General features: G+C 38.7%; 1 protein-coding gene across 4 annotated transcripts in view; it reads left to right on the top strand.

Annotated features, from left to right (window-relative positions):
* Positions 1-3982: 3982 nt before the first annotated feature.
* The window catches only part of Mtmr1 (myotubularin related protein 1), a 67471-nt gene continuing 50574 nt past the window's right edge, over positions 3983-20879 (top strand). For 2 of the 4 annotated variants that reach the window (XM_055608753.1, XM_055608751.1), the window contains exons 1-3: positions 3983-4245; positions 7170-7275; positions 14943-14966. In XM_055608753.1, the coding sequence (XP_055464728.1) occupies positions 4091-4245; positions 7170-7275; positions 14943-14966 (285 nt within the window). In that variant the 5' untranslated portion in view covers positions 3983-4090. Of the gene's footprint in view, positions 4246-7169; positions 7276-14942; positions 14967-17546; positions 17598-20879 lie in introns of all 4 variants that reach the window. The other 2 variants (XM_055608754.1, XM_055608752.1) reach the window with 2 other exon arrangements.

Raw genomic sequence — 20879 nt, 5'->3', positions numbered from 1 at the left:
AAAACATAAAGCAATCACTAAAACACACACACAGCTTGTAGGTTCAACTCTTTCAACATTGACTAGAAATCTGGGCACTGCACACTTATTCTTTTTCCCCCAGAAGAGTGCTTAATTCTGTTTCTTTGGGTAAAACTCCTGCCTCTGTACTGGTCTCAGCCTAATCCAGTCAAGAGTCCATAGCAGCAGCCAAGGAAACCAAATGCTCTGCCTATCCCTGGAAGAACTTCCTAAATAAAGAAAAAGTAAGACAACACTGTGGTTGAGTAGGTACAGGGGACAAAAAGTTAGTCCCAATGTCCCTATCCCATTCATGTTGGAAGAAAGTGGTTTTAGTAGGAGGGGCAAGTGCATCAGTATGTTTGTCATTATCAAAGAAATGTGAATCAAAAGTACTCTAAGACACCATCTCATTTTAGTAAGAATGGTCACCATAAAAAAAATGACATCAAATGCTGGCAAAGATGTGGAAGGAAAGGAACGCTTATACACTGCTAAGTAAACTGGTGCAGTAACTAAGGAAATCAGTGCATAACTTCCTCAAAAAGCTAAAAATAGAACTACCATATGACTGAAATAAACTGACCCTAGGAATACACTTAAAAGATTCAGTCAGTTTTCAATAGAGACATCTGCAAATCCATATTTGTATTGTTTTATTCTCAAAGCCAACTTGTAAAATTAGTCTAGTTATCCATTAATACATGAATGGAGGAAGAAAATGTGCTATATATAGGCAATGGAGTTTTATTTAGTCATAAAGAAAGAAATCAGCTGGGTGTAGTGTCACATGCCTGTAATCCCAGCACTTGGGGAGGCAGAGGCAGACAGATTTCTGTGAGTTAAAGGTCAGCCCGCTCTACAAAGCAAGTCCAGGACAGCAAAGGCTACACAAAGAAACCCTATCTTGGAAAACAAAATAATGATGATGATGATGATGATGGTGATGATGATGATGATAATGATGATGATGAAATCATGTCATTTTCTGGAATGTGAGCATAAATGGAAATCATCACATTATGTGACATAAGCTAACCTCACTAAGAGAATGATTTCCCTATGTGAAATTTAGGATAAGGTAGTAAAAGTAGAACTCATGGAAATGTGAAATGGGGGAGGAAAGAGAAGGGAAGAAGAATAAGAAAGAATAATGTAGGGAATAAATATTATCAAAATACATTATTTGCACATATAGGAATATCATCATGAAACTCATTGTTGTGTTCAATAATATATGCTAATAGGGAGAATATGGAGAAATCTGGATGGAGCTTGAGGGGAGGAATGAATATGATTGAAATACATTCTATGCATAAATGGAATTTTCAAAGAATAAAAATATTACATCTTATATATGCTAATAAAAAGTAGGTGTTTTGTTTCCTTGGACTGCCTTTATAAAATGCTAAAGCTTTGTGGTGTGTCTTAAACAACAGGTTTTGATTTTCTTACATTTGGGAATGGGAAAATCTAAGATCAAGATTCTGACCAGGCTGGTTTCTTATAAGGTGTCTCTTTCCAACTCCAAGAAGGCTAGAGGCCTTCTTGCTGTATCCTCAGTGTACTCACATGGCTTTTTAAAGGGCCTGGCGCATGCTAAGCACTATCTCTACTACTGAGTACACCTTTAGCCCCTTGTTTTAGTTTTATTTCGTGTTGCTGAGAAAAACAAAACAAACAAACAAACAAAAAACCTAACCCTGACCAAAAGGAACTTGGGAAGCAAAGGGTTTATTTGCTTTACACTTCCATGTCATGGTCCATCATTGTAGGAAATCAAGGTCAGAACCTAAAAGCAGGCCTACTTGCTATTTCATGCAGAATTTTCTCCTCCTAAGGAACTCACTCAAATCAATGAACTACAGTAGAATCCATAAAGGAATGCTGTTTGGTAGCTTGCTCATAGGCTCATGCGTTTTTATACAGCTCTACAGTTCAGGCCCACCTGCCCAGGGAATGGTGCTGCCAACAGTTGTCTGGGCCCTCCTTCATAAACTTATGAGCAAGATAATCCCCTACAGACATGCCCACAGGCCAGTCTGATCTGGCAAAATCTTCATCAAATAAGACTCACTTCTCAGGCTACTCCAGGCTGTATCATGTTGACATTTAAAGCTTGTTGCACTCTTTATAAGCCTTACTTTATTTAGGGTTTTTAAAAGCCTCTCCCGTCTAAATTACCAACCCTAGGTAGGAGAAAGAGGTTAGTGGGGAAAGAGGGCACAAACCCCTTTACTCTTCCTGGCTGTTTAGGGCCAGTGGGTTCTTCCAAAGCTATATCAATTCTCTGTCAACATCAAATGCAACAAGCAGTCTTGATCAAGCTGCTGCCTCCAAGCAATCACAATGTCTTTGTCTGATCTCACCAAACTGCCACTCACCACAGACCACATTTTCTCTCTCCCAGCTCTCCTATTTATATCCTCAGAGCCCTAGACCATCACCTTGTCTGTGTTGCATGAGGCAGGCCCTTACCAGCTGGCAAAGACCACATAAGGCAGTTAACAGCTGTGGACAAACTATAGCCAATCTAAAATCCCACACTTGGAATTAAAACAAAAACATATTTACATAACATAACTGAGTTTTTAAGGAAAACAAAACTTCCATTACAAAAGCTAAGACACTCTGTGTGTTTTTTTTGTTTTCTAGGTGTATGCATATGAGAACACAAGATTAAGCATGTGGTGTTCTTCATGATGATACTAACTTATTTTGACCAGGGCCTTTTGCCTTCAGGACCAAAAAAAGCACCCAAAGTCCCCATCATCATATACCAGAAAGTTACCAAGCCAACCTGGAAATAGGAAGAAAATGTGGCCACTCGATACTTAACAGTGCATGCTTATTGTTGTAAGACTTGGCGAATGGAGAAAGATTGCAGCATGTTTGAAGCCAGTATGGTTTACACAGTGAATTCCAGGCCAACAGTAGCTATAGTGAGACCTTGTCAAACAAACTAAACAAAAAAAAAAAAAATTGAAATGTAGGCACTTGAAGATGATTTTCTACTGTGTCTGAAGATGTCGCTTTATCCCTGATTACCACTTCTTGGATGTAAGATGGTTGCTAGAACTGGCATGGACATAGGTTACTGTATGCCCAGGTCTGTCTTTAATCAGGGAGCCAAGTACTCCTTAGTCAGAGGTATCCTGTTCATTTCTAATGCACCCATAGGCAAAATGCTCTTGATCAGGTACCCATGTACAACAAAATCAAGCAGAGCCAAGAGAGAAATTCTTGGTACAGGAACCAAAGCAAAATGAACAGGATAATAAGTCTATCCTAGGAAATGAATGTCCTAGATTTATCAGATATTGGCTTGATTTTCATAGTGATGATTTGCATAACAGAAGTTAAATGTTAAACTTAACATAAACCAAGGGCGGATGTTCTGAGGGCGTCTTTGGAGCATGTGGTTGTCCTACAGATGGCTGGGAGGTGGAGATGTGGAGTAGGAGTGGGGGAGAGTAGGGTAGAGAGAAGAACAGAATGGGAATTGCAAAAAAAAAGTGAAAAAAAAAAACCCATGGAATTGTTTATGCTTTAAGATGTCTAGCATGACCCCAGGATGTTCCCACCCAGAAACTTTCCTGGAACCCAAAACTGAGAAGGAAAAAAAAAAAGTTTTCAGATAGAGAACTTCCTCGGCACTTCATTATTATTTTATTTTTTTAAGTCCACAATGTACCCGGTTTGTTTGCAGAGGAAAGCACCTGTCATGCACAACCACTTAGCAGTTTCCAAACCTCAGAGGTTGTAGTGTGTGTGTGTCTGTTGGGGTGTTAGGGTGTCGGGGGTGTTCTGTGGTGGCCAACTTCAGGTTCCTGTGACAGGAATGTGGGCAGGCAGCTGTAGTAGGACAGTGTGAACCCGGGCGTCACGCGCCGCCCTTCCTGCATCGACCCCGCCCCGCGCGCGTGGCCTTGTGGGTAACGCGGGCCCGCCAGGTGCCAGCTAATGGCGGCCGACTCCTGAAGCTAGTGGCTAAGCGGGAGCAGGGCGGCAGGGGGCGCATCGCGGAGCCTGGCTGGCCTCCGCTGTACTCTGGACTGCAGCTCACCGGAGTCTCCGGGCTTGACGCGACATGGACAGGCCAGTGACAGCGGCGGCTGCTGCGGCAGCTGGCTGTGAGGGCTCTGGGGGCCCGGGGCCAGGGCCGGCAGCTGGGTGGAGACCCGCTCGGGTTGCTGGGGGCGGCTCGGCCGGCTCCCGACACCCCAGCATGGAGACCCTGGACAGGTAAGTAGGGCCCTGGACGCCACAGCCTCTCGGTGCCTAGCTTAAGGCCAGGCGTCCTCTCCAGGTTCCCAGTCCGAAGCCGAGGCGGGGGTTGGGCGGCCCCTTCACAGCCACCTCTCGCCTCTCGTCCACGTCTCGGGCCACTGCTCTAGGACCTGCCCGGGGTTGGGCACCTGCTCACTTCCGCCCAGTGAGCCCCATAGCTCTTTGCTTCAGAGCTGTCAAACCCGCACTAGTGCCTACTGCTCCTCAAGGATCCCTTTTCTGTGCCTGGCCGGGGCCAACGATCCTCTCAAGGGAAATGTCGCCTGGCTTCTTTTTAGCGTCCCCTTCTTGTCTAAATCGTGTGATTTTAAGATCCAGTTCAGCTGCTGCTGTTTGGGGTGGAGACTAGGAGATGAGACTCCATAGGCCCCAAATCTGTAGCAGATCGTGATAAAGATACACAGATTTGAAAAACTGAGATGGACCGCTTCCATAATGCTCATGAAGCAGGAATATAGTTACGTACTTTCAGTTCTTTACACTTTAAAGTACACAGTTCCTTTTTTTTCTTGGTTCTACAAGTCCTACTTCTGAGGAAGATTTAAATAAGTCAGTTCAAGGCATACCTGACATGTCCAACTGAGAAAGGCCACCACCCAGTCGGGTAATGACAACAGATGGCTGGAACATCCAGTTTCCCCACTTAGACACTTGGGCAACAGACAGTTGTATTGTAGCTCAGTGGGTTGCAGCTGTTTATGCCTGCCTGTCTTAGTCATTTCAGTGCTCTGAACTTTTAAGAGTTTCCAAAGACAAGCAACAAACAACATGCTCTCACCTTGTATCTGAGTGTAATTACAGTATATTTTAATACATTAATCACTGAGTAAAAGCCTTCACTAAAAACTAACCACAGCTAAGACATCCCTTGTAACCATGAGCACTTCACTCATCGGAAAGTATCCAGCAACACATGAGTTCTTGTCTATTCACAAAATGCCATGCTATAACTTTATGGCTCTAAGGCTGATAATTGAAATTACATGTGTTAAGTGCAATTTATTGATAAACACCGAACAACAATAAACCCACCCCTTTCTTGAAGCAGCACAATCAATTTTAAGCCACAAAGGAGATATTTTGATTCACAAACCTCTCCAGAGAGGAAGAAATGAGAGTAGGCACAATTGGAGCCAAAGATTACATTTGAAGCAGTATTGTTAGGGCTTCCTATCTCTTGTGCTTGTGTCTTTTAAAAAATCTGATCTGATTTATCCTGTGTGTTCTTCAAAGTGATAGGAATAGGCTTCTGGAGAAAAGCCCTATGGTAGATCCATACAGCAAGGATCCAAAAGGAGTCCTGGGACTACCTGGGCAATCCATGTACAAATGAGGACAGGAAGAGGTGGGTCAACCTCAGGAAGCAATGGATTGCAAGTCTGCAAAGTAAAGAGAAGTGTCTTTATGGGAAGAAGGTAGGGCATGATCTAGTCAGCAGTTGATTTCCTCTAGTTGATTTTATGTATCTGTATTCAGGGATGGGTACTGCTGGTAAAAATAGGACAAAAAGGAAACACTCCACTCAAGGGACAAAACCAGGATTGCTGCATATACCAGACCAATATAGTGGTAAATATAGTGAGTTCCAGCCAGCCTTCACTGCAGAATAAGGCTGTCTCAAAAAAAAGAAGAGCAGGCAGTAAAGGAGACTAACCCAGTGCACGGGCATTTTGGTGAGTTTGAGACCAGTCTGGTCTATAGAACAAAGCTCTGGGACATCCAGGACTACATAACTACATAGAGAGAACCTGTTTCAACACACACACACACACACACATACACACACAGATTAAATGTCTCTCCCCTTTCCTGTCCCTTAGAAATTGTGATCCAATTCTAAATTCTACTAGGATCATAGAATCTTAATATATCATAGAAATTTGTACTTATTTAGCAAATATTTTAAATATATTTTCAACCACAAAGACTAGAACACCTTAATCAGAGATTAGGTGTTCTGTCCTTCAAACACAGTAGTGTGAATGTAATTGGCAATGTTTTTGTTTTGTTTCAAGATGACATCTAACTTCATGGTAAAAGGTCCTAAGTGTTTTGCTTCCTTTGATTTTTCCCCTGTTCTGAGAGATCTGGAGAGGAGCCTGGCTCCTGAGGGCAAGTTTTAAAGCTCTCACTGCTTAGTTTGCCTACAGAGTCTGTTAGGTCAGGTGAGCACATGGTCACCAGTCATGTGACCATGGGTAAAACTAGAAGTTCAGTTTTCTTTTCTATAAAATGGGTTACTGGGTAGCAAGGTAAGGCTGCATTTTAGACTACCAGAGGGTTCTATTTCCTTTGCACTATTGTGTTTTCATATTGAGACAGTGTCTGAGCATCTGTGGTATTGCCTTTAGCTCACTGTATGTATAGATGTTATCCAATGAGTCCAGAAAAGAACATTGGATCCTTTGGGACTGGAGTTACAGAAAGTTGTGAACTGCCACATGAACAATGGGAATATGAACCTGGGTCCTCTAAAGAGGTGCCAAATGCTCTTAATCACTGAGCCATTTCTCCAGCCCCAATACCTACAATCTTAAGTTTTTTAAAGAAGGTTGATTGATTCATCTAGAACTAACCTGGAACCTGACCTTATTCTCTGTTTTGTTTATTATTAATTCTTATATTAATTAGAAAGTAGCCAACCAAATAGTTTAAGACATTGTGGGGCATATCTGTAATTTCAGCACTTGGGAGGTAGAGGCTGGAGGATGGAGAGTTCAAGGCTAACCTCAGCTGAACAGTAAGTTGAGGCCAGCCTACTCTGCACATGAGACACTGTTTTAAAAAATAATATGTATAACTAAATATTCCTACCCAGGACACATTTTTCTCATTAGGAGCCTGTGTTTAACGATTTTTAACTACATTATTTCTTTTAGTCCTACAGGGTCACATGTTGAATGGTGTAAACAGCTTATAGCTGCTACAATTTCTAGTCAGATTTCAGGTTCAGTCACATCAGAAAATGTGTCCAGAGATTACAAGGTAAGTGACGTGGAGTGTTTAATTCATTATTGATGTTTAAGTAGCCAAGAAGCTTTTTATTTTTAATTCACATGAACATTTAACCTCTGGGTGTTTAATTGCCTTTTGGGGATGGTGAGGACAACGGTTTTCTGGTGTTCAATCTGAAATAAAGAGGGAATATATACCTATTTCTTTTGTTTGTAGTTACAGTTTTGTAATTGACAGGAAAAAACTATCCTAAGATTTTGATCAAATTTTAAAAAATCAATCTCTATCTTATGAGAAAGGTGTAGTTGGTGTAATGATGCACGCTTGTGATACCAACACTTATTTATAAGTCAGTTTGAGGCCAGCCTATTGTCTACAGAGAGCCTTCAAGGCCAGGGTAGGTTACAGAGTGAGAATCCCATCTAACATCAGGCAAACAAAAACATGTTTGCTTCCTTTGTTACTATTTTGTATAGAAGTCATACTGAGATGGACAGTACTTTGCAGGCATGCTTCTGTATTTGGGTATTGCATTTGAGTATTCATCGTTAGCATGGATACTACAATTTTAAACCATTTACAGAGCTCAAAATGGGGCAGCTTTGTTTTTTGAGTCCTTACTGGAGTGAGTAACTTGTTTTGTTTTAAAAGTTGGATTCTCTGCAGAGCCTAAGGTTAAGTGTGAGATGCTTTTTGTTGATATAGACTGATTTCTATGTCTTAGATCTTAATATATACTCAATAAATAGTTATTGAATGAATCTCCAAGCAAAAATATCAGCTGCTCCATCTTTGTTCAGGCTACAAACTAAAATTTTAATTCCAATAAGCTGTTAGAGGATACACTAAGTGAAACTGTATTGATATTTTCTTTGTGTTTTTTGAGGTTTGTTTGTTTGTTTTTGCCTGATAGGAATAGTTGAATAATTTTTTACAAGCATACATGGAATACATTCGGTTATCAGTGAATAGCTCTCAGAAGATGGCAAATCTCACACATAGTTCAAGAGCTTTAGCCAACATCCTGCTTCTTCATAAGTGCACCTTGTTGAGGACTTTTGACATCTGTTCCTTGTTAGATCATAGCATAAGTTGAGAAACAGACTTCAGCACCTGTAGTTGAGATTTGCTCTTGTGCTGTCTCACTTCACTAAGCTCACAGTTTACCAAAGGTTGTATAAATAGGATAACCTGCCACGCACAGACTGGCAGTATATCTCTTAATAGTATCCTTAGTTTGTGATTTTCATGCATAGTGACAAGAGAGCAGCTGAAGCTCTTGGTCTCTAAAACCTAGCTAGGAAGCCACTCCAGGGAGATTCTTTACTGTAACAGCATTGGATCTTACTAGTCCCAGGTAGCCTATTGCCCCCACTTTACCTGAAACTGCCCACTGAAGGACCCCTGTCATTGGAGGAGAACATTCATATTATGGGTTGATTTTCTTTATTGTCAATTAAAAGTTAACTGTAGATTTTTCATTATGGCTTAATGTCATGTGAGTTCTGGAAAAAAAGTGAATGCAGCCAAGTGTGGTGGCACATTCCAGAATCTCAGCACTTAGGAAGCTGAGGCAGGAGAGTCACCTTAACTCAAGGCCCACTTAGATTACATACTGAGTTCACTGCTAACCTGGGATATAGTATAAGACCATGTCTCAAAACACAAAAACAATAACAAACAAAATTGAATTTTGACTAGCTTTCTAATGTATAGGTTAAGCTGGATCTTTAACATGAAATAACTAAAGTTTTACCAATTTTAATCTATTTACAGATTTTGTATAGCGAAATCAGCTCATATTGGAATGGTTTAATAGATACAATAAGTTTAATAAGGAACAATACTGTTTAATAACTTATTAAACAGTAAGTCAAATAGGTAACAATAAGATTTTCATATGTTTTGTAAATTGAAGTTTTAAGTCCCTACATCAGATCATAGTCAAAGCCTTTGATAGATTATTGCAAGATAGCATGTTTTATAACTAAATTTACAAAGTTGGCATTAAGTTCTTCAAAGAAATATATTTTAAATAATAAAAGCACAAAATATTCTTAAACTACACAGACTGTTGTACATGCTACTTTTAAAACTCAAAGTAACCATTTTGGGCTTTGGGGACCCTCTGGCAAAGGAGCTGTTACACAGAGTTGAGCCTAAAGATCCAGATACAATTTCAGAAGGATTGAAATTGCTGCCACTAATAGAAAATATTTGAAATCATCTTTTGTATAAATATTTTACTTAAAACCCATACAGATTTGTTGCTGACTTTGTTCAACTCCCTTCCTGTCCTTTCTCTTCTTTCAAGTGCCTTCCCTTCTCTATTCCTTTTCTCTCAAAATTTCTTTCCCTTCTTCCCTCCCTCCTTCCTATCCCTTCCCTTCCCCTTTCCCCTCTTCTCTTTATTCCTCTCCTCTCTTCTCCCTTCTACCTTGTCTTCTTTTTTTGTCCCCCTCTCCTTCCCTAATCTCTCCTTTCTTCCAGTCCTTTCCTCCCTTCTACTCTCTTCTTCTTTTTCCTCCTCTCCCCTTTCTTCCTGTCCTGTCTCCTCTTGCTTCCCCTTTCTCCTTTCCTTCTCTGCCCTCTTTCTCCATCCTCTACCTTTTCTTTCCCTCATCCACTCTCCCTCTTTTCTCTTCTGCTCCTCTTCCCCTTCTCTGATCTCTTCCTTCCATTTCCTTCTATTTCCCACTCCACCTCCCTCCCTCCTTCTCCTCTCACCTGTTCCTCCTTCTCTATCATTGGTCTGCTTACTCCTTCCTTTTCTGTTTTCATCCCTTCTCCTGTTTCTGTTCTTCCTCCTCCTGCTTCTCCACTCTTCCCCTACTCTCTTCAACCATTTCCTCTTCGCATCTACCCACCCTTCTCCCATTCTTCTCCCACCTCCTTTCTGTGTTTAGTCCCTTCTGCATCTCTCCTTTTCTATCTCTTCTTTTCCTCTTCTTCTCAGTATGGCCTGTCCAATCACCTTGTCTTCACCCTCTCCCTCTGCTCATCACATCTCCCTTCTCTACCCCTCTTCTTCTTTCTCCTCCACCCTCCCTTCCTATCCTCTTCCTCTCCCCTTCCCTCTACTCTCCCCTTTCTTTCTCCCCCTTTATTCTTTCCTCTCCCCTCTATACAAACTCTATATCTTCATGACTCTTCCATCTAGAGTTCTGGGAGTATGGGTGTGCTGTGCCATACCTTGTCTCCTACAGTTCTTAGGCACACAGAAAGACAAATATTAACACAAATGGTATGCAGTTACAGCAAGCTCAACTTGTAGAGGTAGAATTGTGAAATGACAGGTATTTTCCAGGTATTGTCACACCTGAAAGGGTGGACAGATAATACTAGTTAATAAGTGCTTATTTTATTATTACTTGGTATTAAATACCAAGCCAACCTAAAGATTACCCTGATAATCAGAAATCTTGCATCATTAAAAGAAATGTAATAAAATAATTCCTTTTGCTTATCCTCTGCTTGCCAATCAATTGCTTTTCATTGGCTAGTTAGGCCAATATACAGAAAAAAAATGAGGGTTTGTTTATAAATATGATCAAGATACACTGTATGAAAGTCTCAAAGAATTAATAAAGACATTAATTAAAATTTTTTGCCCTTGAATTTATTAAATTAAGACTATGATCTAACTGTAATTCCCATAGATTAGGTGCAATGATATAGTTAGAAATAATACTGAAATATTTCTAGAAATGACAGAACCAATCATAGGTTCCATTATTTGGAAAGTACAACTTGACCAGGAAGAGGAACTTTTATGGAGTAGTACAAACAGTTCTGGCTAGCTCTGAAATCTTGTGTAATCTCAGTGTGTGACCTTGTATAGTCTTTAGGGATTCCTTGACTGTAGGGCTGAAATGGTTATGGTCAGATTTTAAAGTGACTAAATGCCTTTGTTTCTAGAGTGCTTTTAAATTATGTTTTGCTCAGATGGACTTGATTCTGGTCTGCCTTCTACGAAGTCATCTACTATGTGATGATATTGCTTTTTCTGAATCTAGCATTATCACCATCACTTCTCTGTACCTTTGCTGTCTTTTCGCTGCTCTTATTATTGTGTACACAGTACTGCCTAGATTTTTCTTTAAATAGTCCAAACTACAAAAAAAGGAGAAAATTGAGATGACAGTATACAAATTTTCTTCCTTTTCTTTGTTTATACTATTTAGAGAAGAAACCTAGCTTTATTGAACCAGAATAGTATTAATAGTACTAATTAGTATTAATTAACAATATTAATCTCTGAATCCTCAGGAGAAATTTCTAGAAGGGCTTTGAAGGGAAGGGAAACTATATGGGGTGCTTGCTTTGGCAGCACATATACTAAAATTGGGAAACTATATGGGGAGCTACTTATTATACTTTATCAGGTCTTGGTTCATGTTTCTTGAATTAGGTGCTAGCCTATGAAAAGGGGAGCTTGAACATGCCCTTTCAGGATTCACTGGCATAATCTATGGCTGAAAACCTGACTTCATGACATACTTATTAATCATAGGCTGCAGACTCAGATGCCTGCATGGGACAGTTAACAAGGGAGGAAGATACGGGAGGGGAGATGTGGAGAATTGAAGGTATAATATTCTCCCATAAAAGTGTTTTTTACAAAGCCCCATTACTATCTCTTTGAGCAATAACTGTCCAGTTTAAAATCACTTAATAGATGAGAAAAGATCATCCTATAGAAAAGAATTACTTTGTTAAATGTTGAGACTTTCTCTTCTGCAAAGGTAGAGCAGATGTGTTTTTTTTTTCTTTTTCACACTAAATGCAACTAAAATGTAACTAAAATTGTCTATAAAATAACACAAGAACAACCTGAAGGGTAAAGTGATGAAGAAAAACTTGCTAGGAGTCTCAGTACCCAAAAATTGACAAGCTACAGAGCAGGAAAGAATTTATTTGGAAACTTAATACATGATAAACACTAGTATCTACAGTACATAAAGAATATTCAAAACCTATCAGTGAAAATGGACAAAAGACATAAAACCTTTCACTAAAGAGGTGCGTACAGATGGCAGAAAAACTCATGAAAAGTTCTTCAACATCATAATAGGAGTAAGAGGTAGACTTACAAATTAAAGGCACGAAGATATGCCAGTAAATACCTATCAGAGTGATTAGAATATTGCTCAGCAATAAAAAAGATACACTGATGTACTCCTCAACTGGGATGAATCTGAAAAATATTAACACTGACTATAAAAATGTAGTGCTGTTTTGTAAGACTAGAAAATGAAGCTCCCAAGACATACATTGGGAGACCATCTAGCCTGCTCCTGTCTTAAAGGCACTTCAGTTTCCTCTGGCTTACATGAGAATGCAAGTCAAGAAGGAAATAAACTTCTGTATGTATATGAAAAGGCTCATTTTAGGAGAGAAGCAAAAGGGAGACAGAGAGAAACATACCCACAAGACTTAGAGGCAAACCCCTCAGACCTAACCGTCCCCTGTCTGGACTACTGAGGATTTCCTTATAGCAGCTTAAGAACCATGTGAGCATAAAAACTGGTTATTACACTGTCCTTTTCCAAACTGTCTAGCTATTTTCTTCCAGTAGAAAAGACACTGACAAGATGTTCTGTAATCTGTTAGACTCAGTCTCATGACTTTGTTCTGCAGTAGGCACTATTTCCATAGAAAAACGATATTATGAAGCCTTCTTTCTAGTGTTCATCTCTTGCTGTCTGTCCATTTACCAAGCTTCAGGACAAATGCAAAAATACTACAGCATGCTGGAGTAGATGAGACAGAGGCAGAAAAGAAGTGACTTATCATATGTATAGGTCTTCTGCAGATAAGCACAGCTACTGAGTTCATGAGTATGATAGACACGACATGTCCAGGAAACAGCATTTCACATTTGTTCTCATCCTCTGCTTCTTACATTTTTTTCACCTACTCATCAGAATGTTCCCTGAGGCTTGGTGGCAGAAAGAGGGACTGTGGAAATAGATGTCCTATTCAGAGCCAAGCACTTAGTGTCTTATTCTCAGCACCCTGATCAGTTACACATCTTTCCATTGATCATTGTCCATTGCAAACAGAAGTTTCTCTAAGGTTGAGAGCAGCAAAGGTCTACGGGTATAAATATAAATACTTAGAAGGCAATTTGACAGCGTGAGCACTTAGGAAAGTGCTCACGAAAGTAGGTTCTACCTTGTGGCATATAAATTCACCCAGCCAAAGATTCCAGGAATGGAATTGCCTTCTGTGGAGCAGCCCTCAAACCTAATCAGAAAGCATTCAGTTACTCCATAACAGTCATGTCACTAAAAGCTAGCATAGCTTTCCTAGTAAACTGATACTTTAGTATGCTTGGTCCAGTACTAGGTAAGAACTTTGATGTCTTTTCTCCCCATGAGCCTGCGTAGCACCTTCCGGCACTAAGGAGGAAGATTCCTGTTGAGTTTGAGAATGATTTCTTATGTTTTAGCAATCAGAGTGTGTGATATTTTCAATAACCAAAGGTAGTGGCAATAGACTCTGCTACTTCGGTGACCTGGGACCTGAACAGTGAATTGAAGGGAGGTATTCTATGACTTGCACTGCTATTTTCAATTAATAACTCATCTCTTCTGGGAGCAAAAATTGTTCAGTCAGGTAGGATAATTCCATCTGGACTCTTTTCTTTTAAGTTGTTAATGCTGACACAGGGATGGCTTTTGTGGCCTGTGTTCCCATTCAGGTGATCTTCTCACTCTTTAGTCAATCCATAAAGCTAATAATCTGGGAATTGTCTTTTTTGCTGATATGTTTTTCATTCTGTATCCAGTGGTTGGATGCCAGCATTGTAGACTTCGCAGTGGAGTACAGAAACATTTAAGTCTTCCCCAGAATGTCACAGCTGTTTGTTTTTCTCAGGTTCTGTCCCCGTGTGCTGTTTCTTTTGACTAATGTTTTCCTACACAGAGGCTACATGTTCTGTTAGGATTCACAGGCCATAGGCAAAGGCATAATACTGCTGAAGTTAGTGTCTCTCAGTTAAATGAAGCATGATCTTACTTCTTCAGAGACAGCCACTCCCTCTTCCTCCTTGAAGCTTCCTCTTTGATGCCATGTCCATCAGAGAATGCACCCTGCTTCCAGTGGGGTAACCACATCATAGAGTTTAATTCTAGAGTTCCAATAAGAATTGAAAATTAATTTAAATAGAAATCAGGTTTAAGTTCTATGATGATCTCACTATTAAGATAGTGAGTTCAAAGTGAATAAAGTGTAATTAATAAAGAATTAAAAAAGATAGTGAGTTCATATGTGGCTAACCTGTGTTCTGGATCCCGTTTGGGTTTTGTGGGCTGCTCTGACAGCATATCTCCTTTTTTATATCACTGCTTTTGTATGGAAAATGTCTTCAGTTTTCTAAACAGAAACAACATTTAATTTTGAAATGCAGCTTGTTCACAATAGGTTGTGAAAGCACTTGCTAAAAAGGATTTGTGCTTAAAATAGTTGGAGGTGAGGGAGATACATTTCTTCAAATCAGATACTTCCCTGAAAATTATAGCACAAATAAATGTATTAGGATTGATATGATATTGAATGAAACTTTGTGGGTAAATATGTTATAGAGGATAATAATATTTCTAGGGACTAGGCTGTTGAATCTAATGGCATCTTTCACAGGTCAGTAAGAACATTTCCATGATGATGATGATGTTCTGTATTTTAACTAACAGGTTTTCAGGAGGCCTGAAACCAGGGTAAGGATATTTGGCTTTTGGCAGATGGGCCTCCTGCTTATATATGTCTGTGTTTTGTGGAACACTTGGTTTGTTTAGTGCTCTTTACCTTCTCACTGGTTTGTATGAGTCACTCTGATTGGTTTGCTCTGCTTTGTCACAGCTTTAAGTGTTCACTGCAAATGCTGTGTTTGCTACAGAGTTTTAAATGTGTGAAGGCAGGAGATTGTACTCTACTGACTTTCCTCATACCACCTGAATTCTGACCCAATGGATGTTCATGGCCATTGCTATATGGGTATAGGCCTACAGTAGCCTCTTTTTAAAAGATATGGTTTTAATTGAAACAGAATTATGTCATGTTCATCCCTCCTGTTCCTTCTTCCAGATCTTCCTAGACACTATCCCTTCAACCCCTCCCAAATCCCCTAACTTTTTTGGAGTTGACCGATCCTTTTTCTTTTATTGTTACGCTTATTGTTAAGTACACTTGTTGCGTGATTCACGCTAAAGAACTTAGCAACCAAAAAAGGGATTAGTTGTTTTCCTTCCAATCTAAGTAAGACTTTAGGTCATGCTTGTGATTGCATGTTCAATCCACAAAAGTGCTAATCTTGAAGCAAGATTTATAAAAGTCAGTGTTTTTAAAAATACATATTTAGTGAATTGTAGCTTATATTTATTTCCTCATAATTTTCCTTCGCTCTATTTCAGAATATTCATAAAGCAAGACAAAGATTGGTAATTTGCATGCATTTAACTCCTAGTGTCAGACATGAAAAAATTAACCTATTTTCATTAGATGGAAACAATCTGGATTTTCATAATATGATTAATTACTTCAGTTTGAAACTTGTAACCTTATTGAAGCCAGCGAAGTTATATAGAAATATCCAGATTAAGTAAAATTCTTGCTATATTAGTTGGTTTACCATCTTACTTTGTTTCCTTTGGTTTGTGAAAATCATTTTTTTTCATTGATTCACACAGCTAAATATTAGTATTTGGTTTATACTTGCATGGACTTTGAAATACTATAAGAATTTGCTTTGAATAATCACTAACTTTTCTGTTCTAACATTTAAAAATTACAGAATGAATTTTCTGTTTTAACACTTAAAAACAGAATGATTTTGTTTCTTTTGTATGTAAAAATTAGAAATTTTAATAAAACAGACTCCATTTAAAACCTACACTGCCTTGATAGGTAACTACAAATTCATATTGAGTATAAAAATGTGTTCTGTAGTTACTGGATTTTATTGACCAATTTGTAAACTTGTAAAGTAGTAAATTTATTCAAAGGTTTGCAACTTCTTCTGTTCCCATTAGAACCAATTTCATAAAGTAAAAATGTTAAGTTTTTAAATTGTCACTATTGGAATTTTATGCCAATTTAAAAGGGGGTTAATGATATTTTCATGTTAAGCATTCTTTTTACCACTTGTTAAGTTAATAATACGGTTTTTTTAAAAAGATAACCTAGAACCTCTGCTCAGATGTAGCTCAGTAACCAATTGGTTTCCCATAGTGAGGGGAACAAGGACTATTTCTAACAGGAACTCAATGACTGGCTCTTTGACCTCCCCACCCCCCAAGGGAGGAGCAGTCCTGTTAGGCCACAGAGGAGGGCTTTGCAGCCAGTCCTGAAGATACCTGATAAAACAGGATCAGATGAATGGGGAGGAGGTCCCCCCCCATCAGTGGACTTGGAAAGGGGCATGGTGGAGATGAGGGAGGGAGGGTGGGATTGGGAGGGAATGAGGGAGCGGGATACGGCTGGGATAGAGTTAATAAAATGTAACTGATAAGAAAAAAATAAAATTAAAAAAAGTAAAACCAGGGAAAAAAAGATAACCAATTCTATGAAGAAATTAAGAATAGCATACCTCTAAACAAATCGAATAAAATAAAGAATATGTGACATTTTAGTTTTTTCTTTGAATCATGCTTTTGATACTGTAGTTAGAAATATTTGATGTGATATTGATTGCAAGTCACAGCAATTAGTAATAAGAAATATACTAGTACACATGTATATATATGTATGTATGTATTTATTATATATAAAATCTTGAGCATTTGTTATGTGCATGTATACAATGAAATTTACCCCTGGGTAATGCAATAATCCTTTAGAATATGCAAATATTTACTCTCTATTTAAAGTGCTCATATATGAACTGCATTTGTATTTTTGCTTGACTTTGCCCTCTATGTGGTTTCTGTGGTGTGCCTTATTTTCTATGAGCACATGATGTGCCCATTATATTCTTTGCTATTTGCTATGGTGTTGCTTACTTTTATAAACACAGTGCATTGTTTGAAATGAAGTTTGTTTGCTTTTCATTTTTCTATCCCAACACAAACACAGAAAATAGACACTACATTGTAGGCTAACAATTTCTTAGATAGTCCACATGTTATTTCCTTAATTCAAAGGGGGCAAGTGTGGTGATTTGCAAAGCCATAAAAGGTTTGTCAACTTTTACATGCTTACTGTCTCTTAAAAAAGAAATTCTGTCCTTTCACCTGTCTGTTTGCACGTGTTTCTCTTTCTCTTTTCTGCCCTTTCTTGTCCATGCACCTGGTGCTGTGCAGGAGATAAAGGAAGAACACAATGGCTACCCTTTTGAAGCTGAAGCTGATCAGGTGGCAAGTTCTACATGTTCATCTCTTTGTAGCTACAGACTGTGTATCTAGAAGCCATTTCATACTAGAAATCTAGGCAATAAGCAAAACTTTCCAGTTGCTTTTACCACCGTAATAGTTCTTCCCGAGAAGGGGAGGAGGGCCTCCCTTATCAGTGGACTAGGGGTGAGGCGTAGGCGGAGAAGAGGGAGGGTGAGTGGGATTGAGAGGAGACTAGGGAAGGGGCCACAGTCGGGATACAAAGTGAATAAATTGTAACAAATGATAATAAAAACAAAACAAAAAGTAGTTCTTCCGTGTCCGTTATGTAGATTCCATTATGACATTATTTGCAAATGGTTTATCCAACATTTTGTCACCTAGAAATTGGTTCATCCACACTACTTGGTTTCCCAAGACAGGTTTACATGACCTCCACCACTGTAAGAGTATGAAATGCTTTTAACAAGGACCTAGAGAGGTAAACACAAATGCCACAGGTTTGTTTAAAAAAAAAAATAAGGGTGTGAACTTTTCTTTACTCAAAGTTGCCTGGTAGGGCTTGAGCTGTTGTATACACCTTTAATCTCAGCACTCTGGAAGCAGAGGTAGGCAGATATCTGAGTTCCAGGACAGCCAGGGCTATACAGAGAAACCCCATCTTGAAAAATCAAAACAAAAAGCAGTCTGCTCTTCCAATTCCAAGCACCCACATGGCAGCTCACAACTGTCTGTGGTTCTTGGTGATCCAATGCCCTCTTCTGGCCATGTGGTGCATATATATACACATGTAGGCAGAACACTTGTACAAATAAAATATAGAAATAGAAATTTAAACTTATATTGTGTATGCCTAACACACCACATGGTATTTTGTATTTGTGGAATGAGCATGTGTATTTTTTTGAATCAGAATTTAGAATCTTACTTTTTACCTCATACTTTCAGATGTTCTCCAGATTCATGAAGCAGCAGGGCATTTCCTGCTATTGATGTAGAAACCAAATAGGAGAATCCTGTAAAAAGCAGCTCTTTGGGGGTAACTGGCATGCCCCAGGTGCTCAGGCTTGCCTTTGTCCTCCATCACCTGTGCAGAACCACCTCCCTTCATTGACCCCAGAAACATCTTTTAGGACTCAATTACAAAATCACTACTTTGGGCATGCAGCTGTTACATAAGCTGTTGACCTGGAAGTTTAGAGACGTGCTTACCAAAAACAGTGAAAAGGTCAGAGTCGTCTGGGTAGGTTAGATCCCTCAAGGACAAAGTCAGATAGACATTCAGAATCAAAGGTTGAGATGACCTCATAAAGAATTGCTCAGCTGGGCAACATTATGAACAGAAGCACCAAGACCTCAAATTTACTCCATCTTTTAGTTCTGCTGCACATAGGTTGGATAAATCAAGGGTCAAATCATGTCCTGTGCAACCTTGTAGTTGCAGTAAAAGCTTAATATAGCATAAATGTGAGTCTCATCTCCTAACACAGGTATAAAAGGGAATCTACTGTGCTCACCAAAAAAAAAAAAAAAAAACTTCTTTTCTCTCCTGGCTTCCCGTGTTAGAGCTAAATGTGTTACTTTTTCTTAGGGAAGAATCTGAAGCATTGGGGTCTTTTATTTGTGTTATTGTGATAGATTCTTTTTCATCATTGAAAGTCATGTCCCATACTTAATGATCATTAGTGAAAGTTTTGTCCACTGTGTTCACCAACACATTCATTCCTCATAGAAATGTGCAGGCTTTTCCAGTCATATTTGACTATGAATATGGTACAAGAAGGGAACCAGTTATTCCTTACTCTTTATCTTGAGAGCCTTGTGTATTCTTCCTGGGTTTCATTGACTACCCCAGCCTGGAAGTCTTGAACATGTTTGATGTGGCTTGCTCTAAAGCTCAACAGGCATCTTCTCATCCCAGATCCCCTACAGATGCTAGTGATTAGAGAAGCTTACTTTCATAAATGGTTCCAAAATAATTTATCCTCGGTTATTTTTAAATATGTTATGAAATCTCAGTCTATATACTTTAGTATTTGCTCATTAAAATAAGTTTTAACAATGTAACATTTGAAATAATTTACAACTGACATTTTTTAAAGTAGCTTTCTCACTTGGTAATTATGTCATAAAATTAGTCACTAGTTCAGATAGTAAGTTAAAACAGGCCTTTAAATTAAAGCTCCTGTTAAGATTGTTGGTATTTAGTCTTTATAAAATAAATAGCTTAAAAGTATATGTATTGGTTTATGCTTTATTGAATAAAAAGTATATTCCTGAAGGAATCTTTAAATAGGGCTGAGGGTGGAGCTCAGTGATACACAGTGACCAAAACAAGTATAATGAAATGACTGTAAAATTGAACATGAAATGGAAAAAGAAAGTCAAGTTTATATGAAAGTCTTAAATGTAATGTTAAGATGGGTTTGTGACTTAGTGATAGATTACCTGCTTGGCATGTACAGTATCCTAGGTTTGATCCCTTGTACTATAAAATAAAAAAAATTATTACATAAATTTTTGGTTGAAAATGTCGTAACCAATCTGTTCTAAAAATTCAAATTGAATGTATTGTTTGTATATATGATTTTTAACCGTACACTTTTTGATAAGGAAAGGATGGACCATGTAATCTTCTGCCTTCTTGGTAGAAGGGACATACATACCATACCATTGATCAACATTGCCCACCTGTTTTCTGATGACTGTTAATGCCCTCCCAAGTGTTAACAGTTCTTTCTTAAAAAGCAATTCCTGAGTAAGGAGGTATGAGATATGTGTTGTATTCTATCGCCCTCTTGCTGATTTGGTGTGCATTAACACACTAAAGCCTAGCTTGCTTTAAAAAAAAAAGTCTCATTTGTCTTACCTAACACCATTTCCCTGCTTTATTTTTTTTAAGCCTGTTTACATCTTTTGGTAAATTAATATTCTATGAAATACAGCTTGGTAATTGCTGGGGTTTTTATTACCTTATTCTTATCTGTGAACCACCTTTTTATCACCTTATTCTTATTTATTTATACCCGAGAAAATAATTGGTTTCTTTAGTAGCAACTCACACGGTAGCAGTACCTTGGAATATGCCTCAAATTTAGGCTTCAGTCTCAGCTTTGTAGTTCAAGAACTCCATTTTCTGCTCTCCTCTGAGTTATCTGACACCATACAATGAAACTTAGAAGAAGCTGGTTCCAGGTTACAATGTCAGCCTGATCATAAAAATATGGGCATGAAGTGCCTAGGCATCCTAGGCAATATTCTTTTAGCAACATTGTAGCCAGCAAACCTAGTAACACATTAGCA

Source organism: Psammomys obesus, unplaced genomic scaffold, assembly GCF_907164565.1.
Source record: "Psammomys obesus unplaced genomic scaffold, mPsaObe1.curated_primary_1811, whole genome shotgun sequence".
Taxonomy (NCBI): Eukaryota; Metazoa; Chordata; class Mammalia; order Rodentia; family Muridae; genus Psammomys; species Psammomys obesus.
Note: the sequence above shows the minus strand (reverse complement) of the source record. Positions and strands in the feature narration are given on the sequence as shown.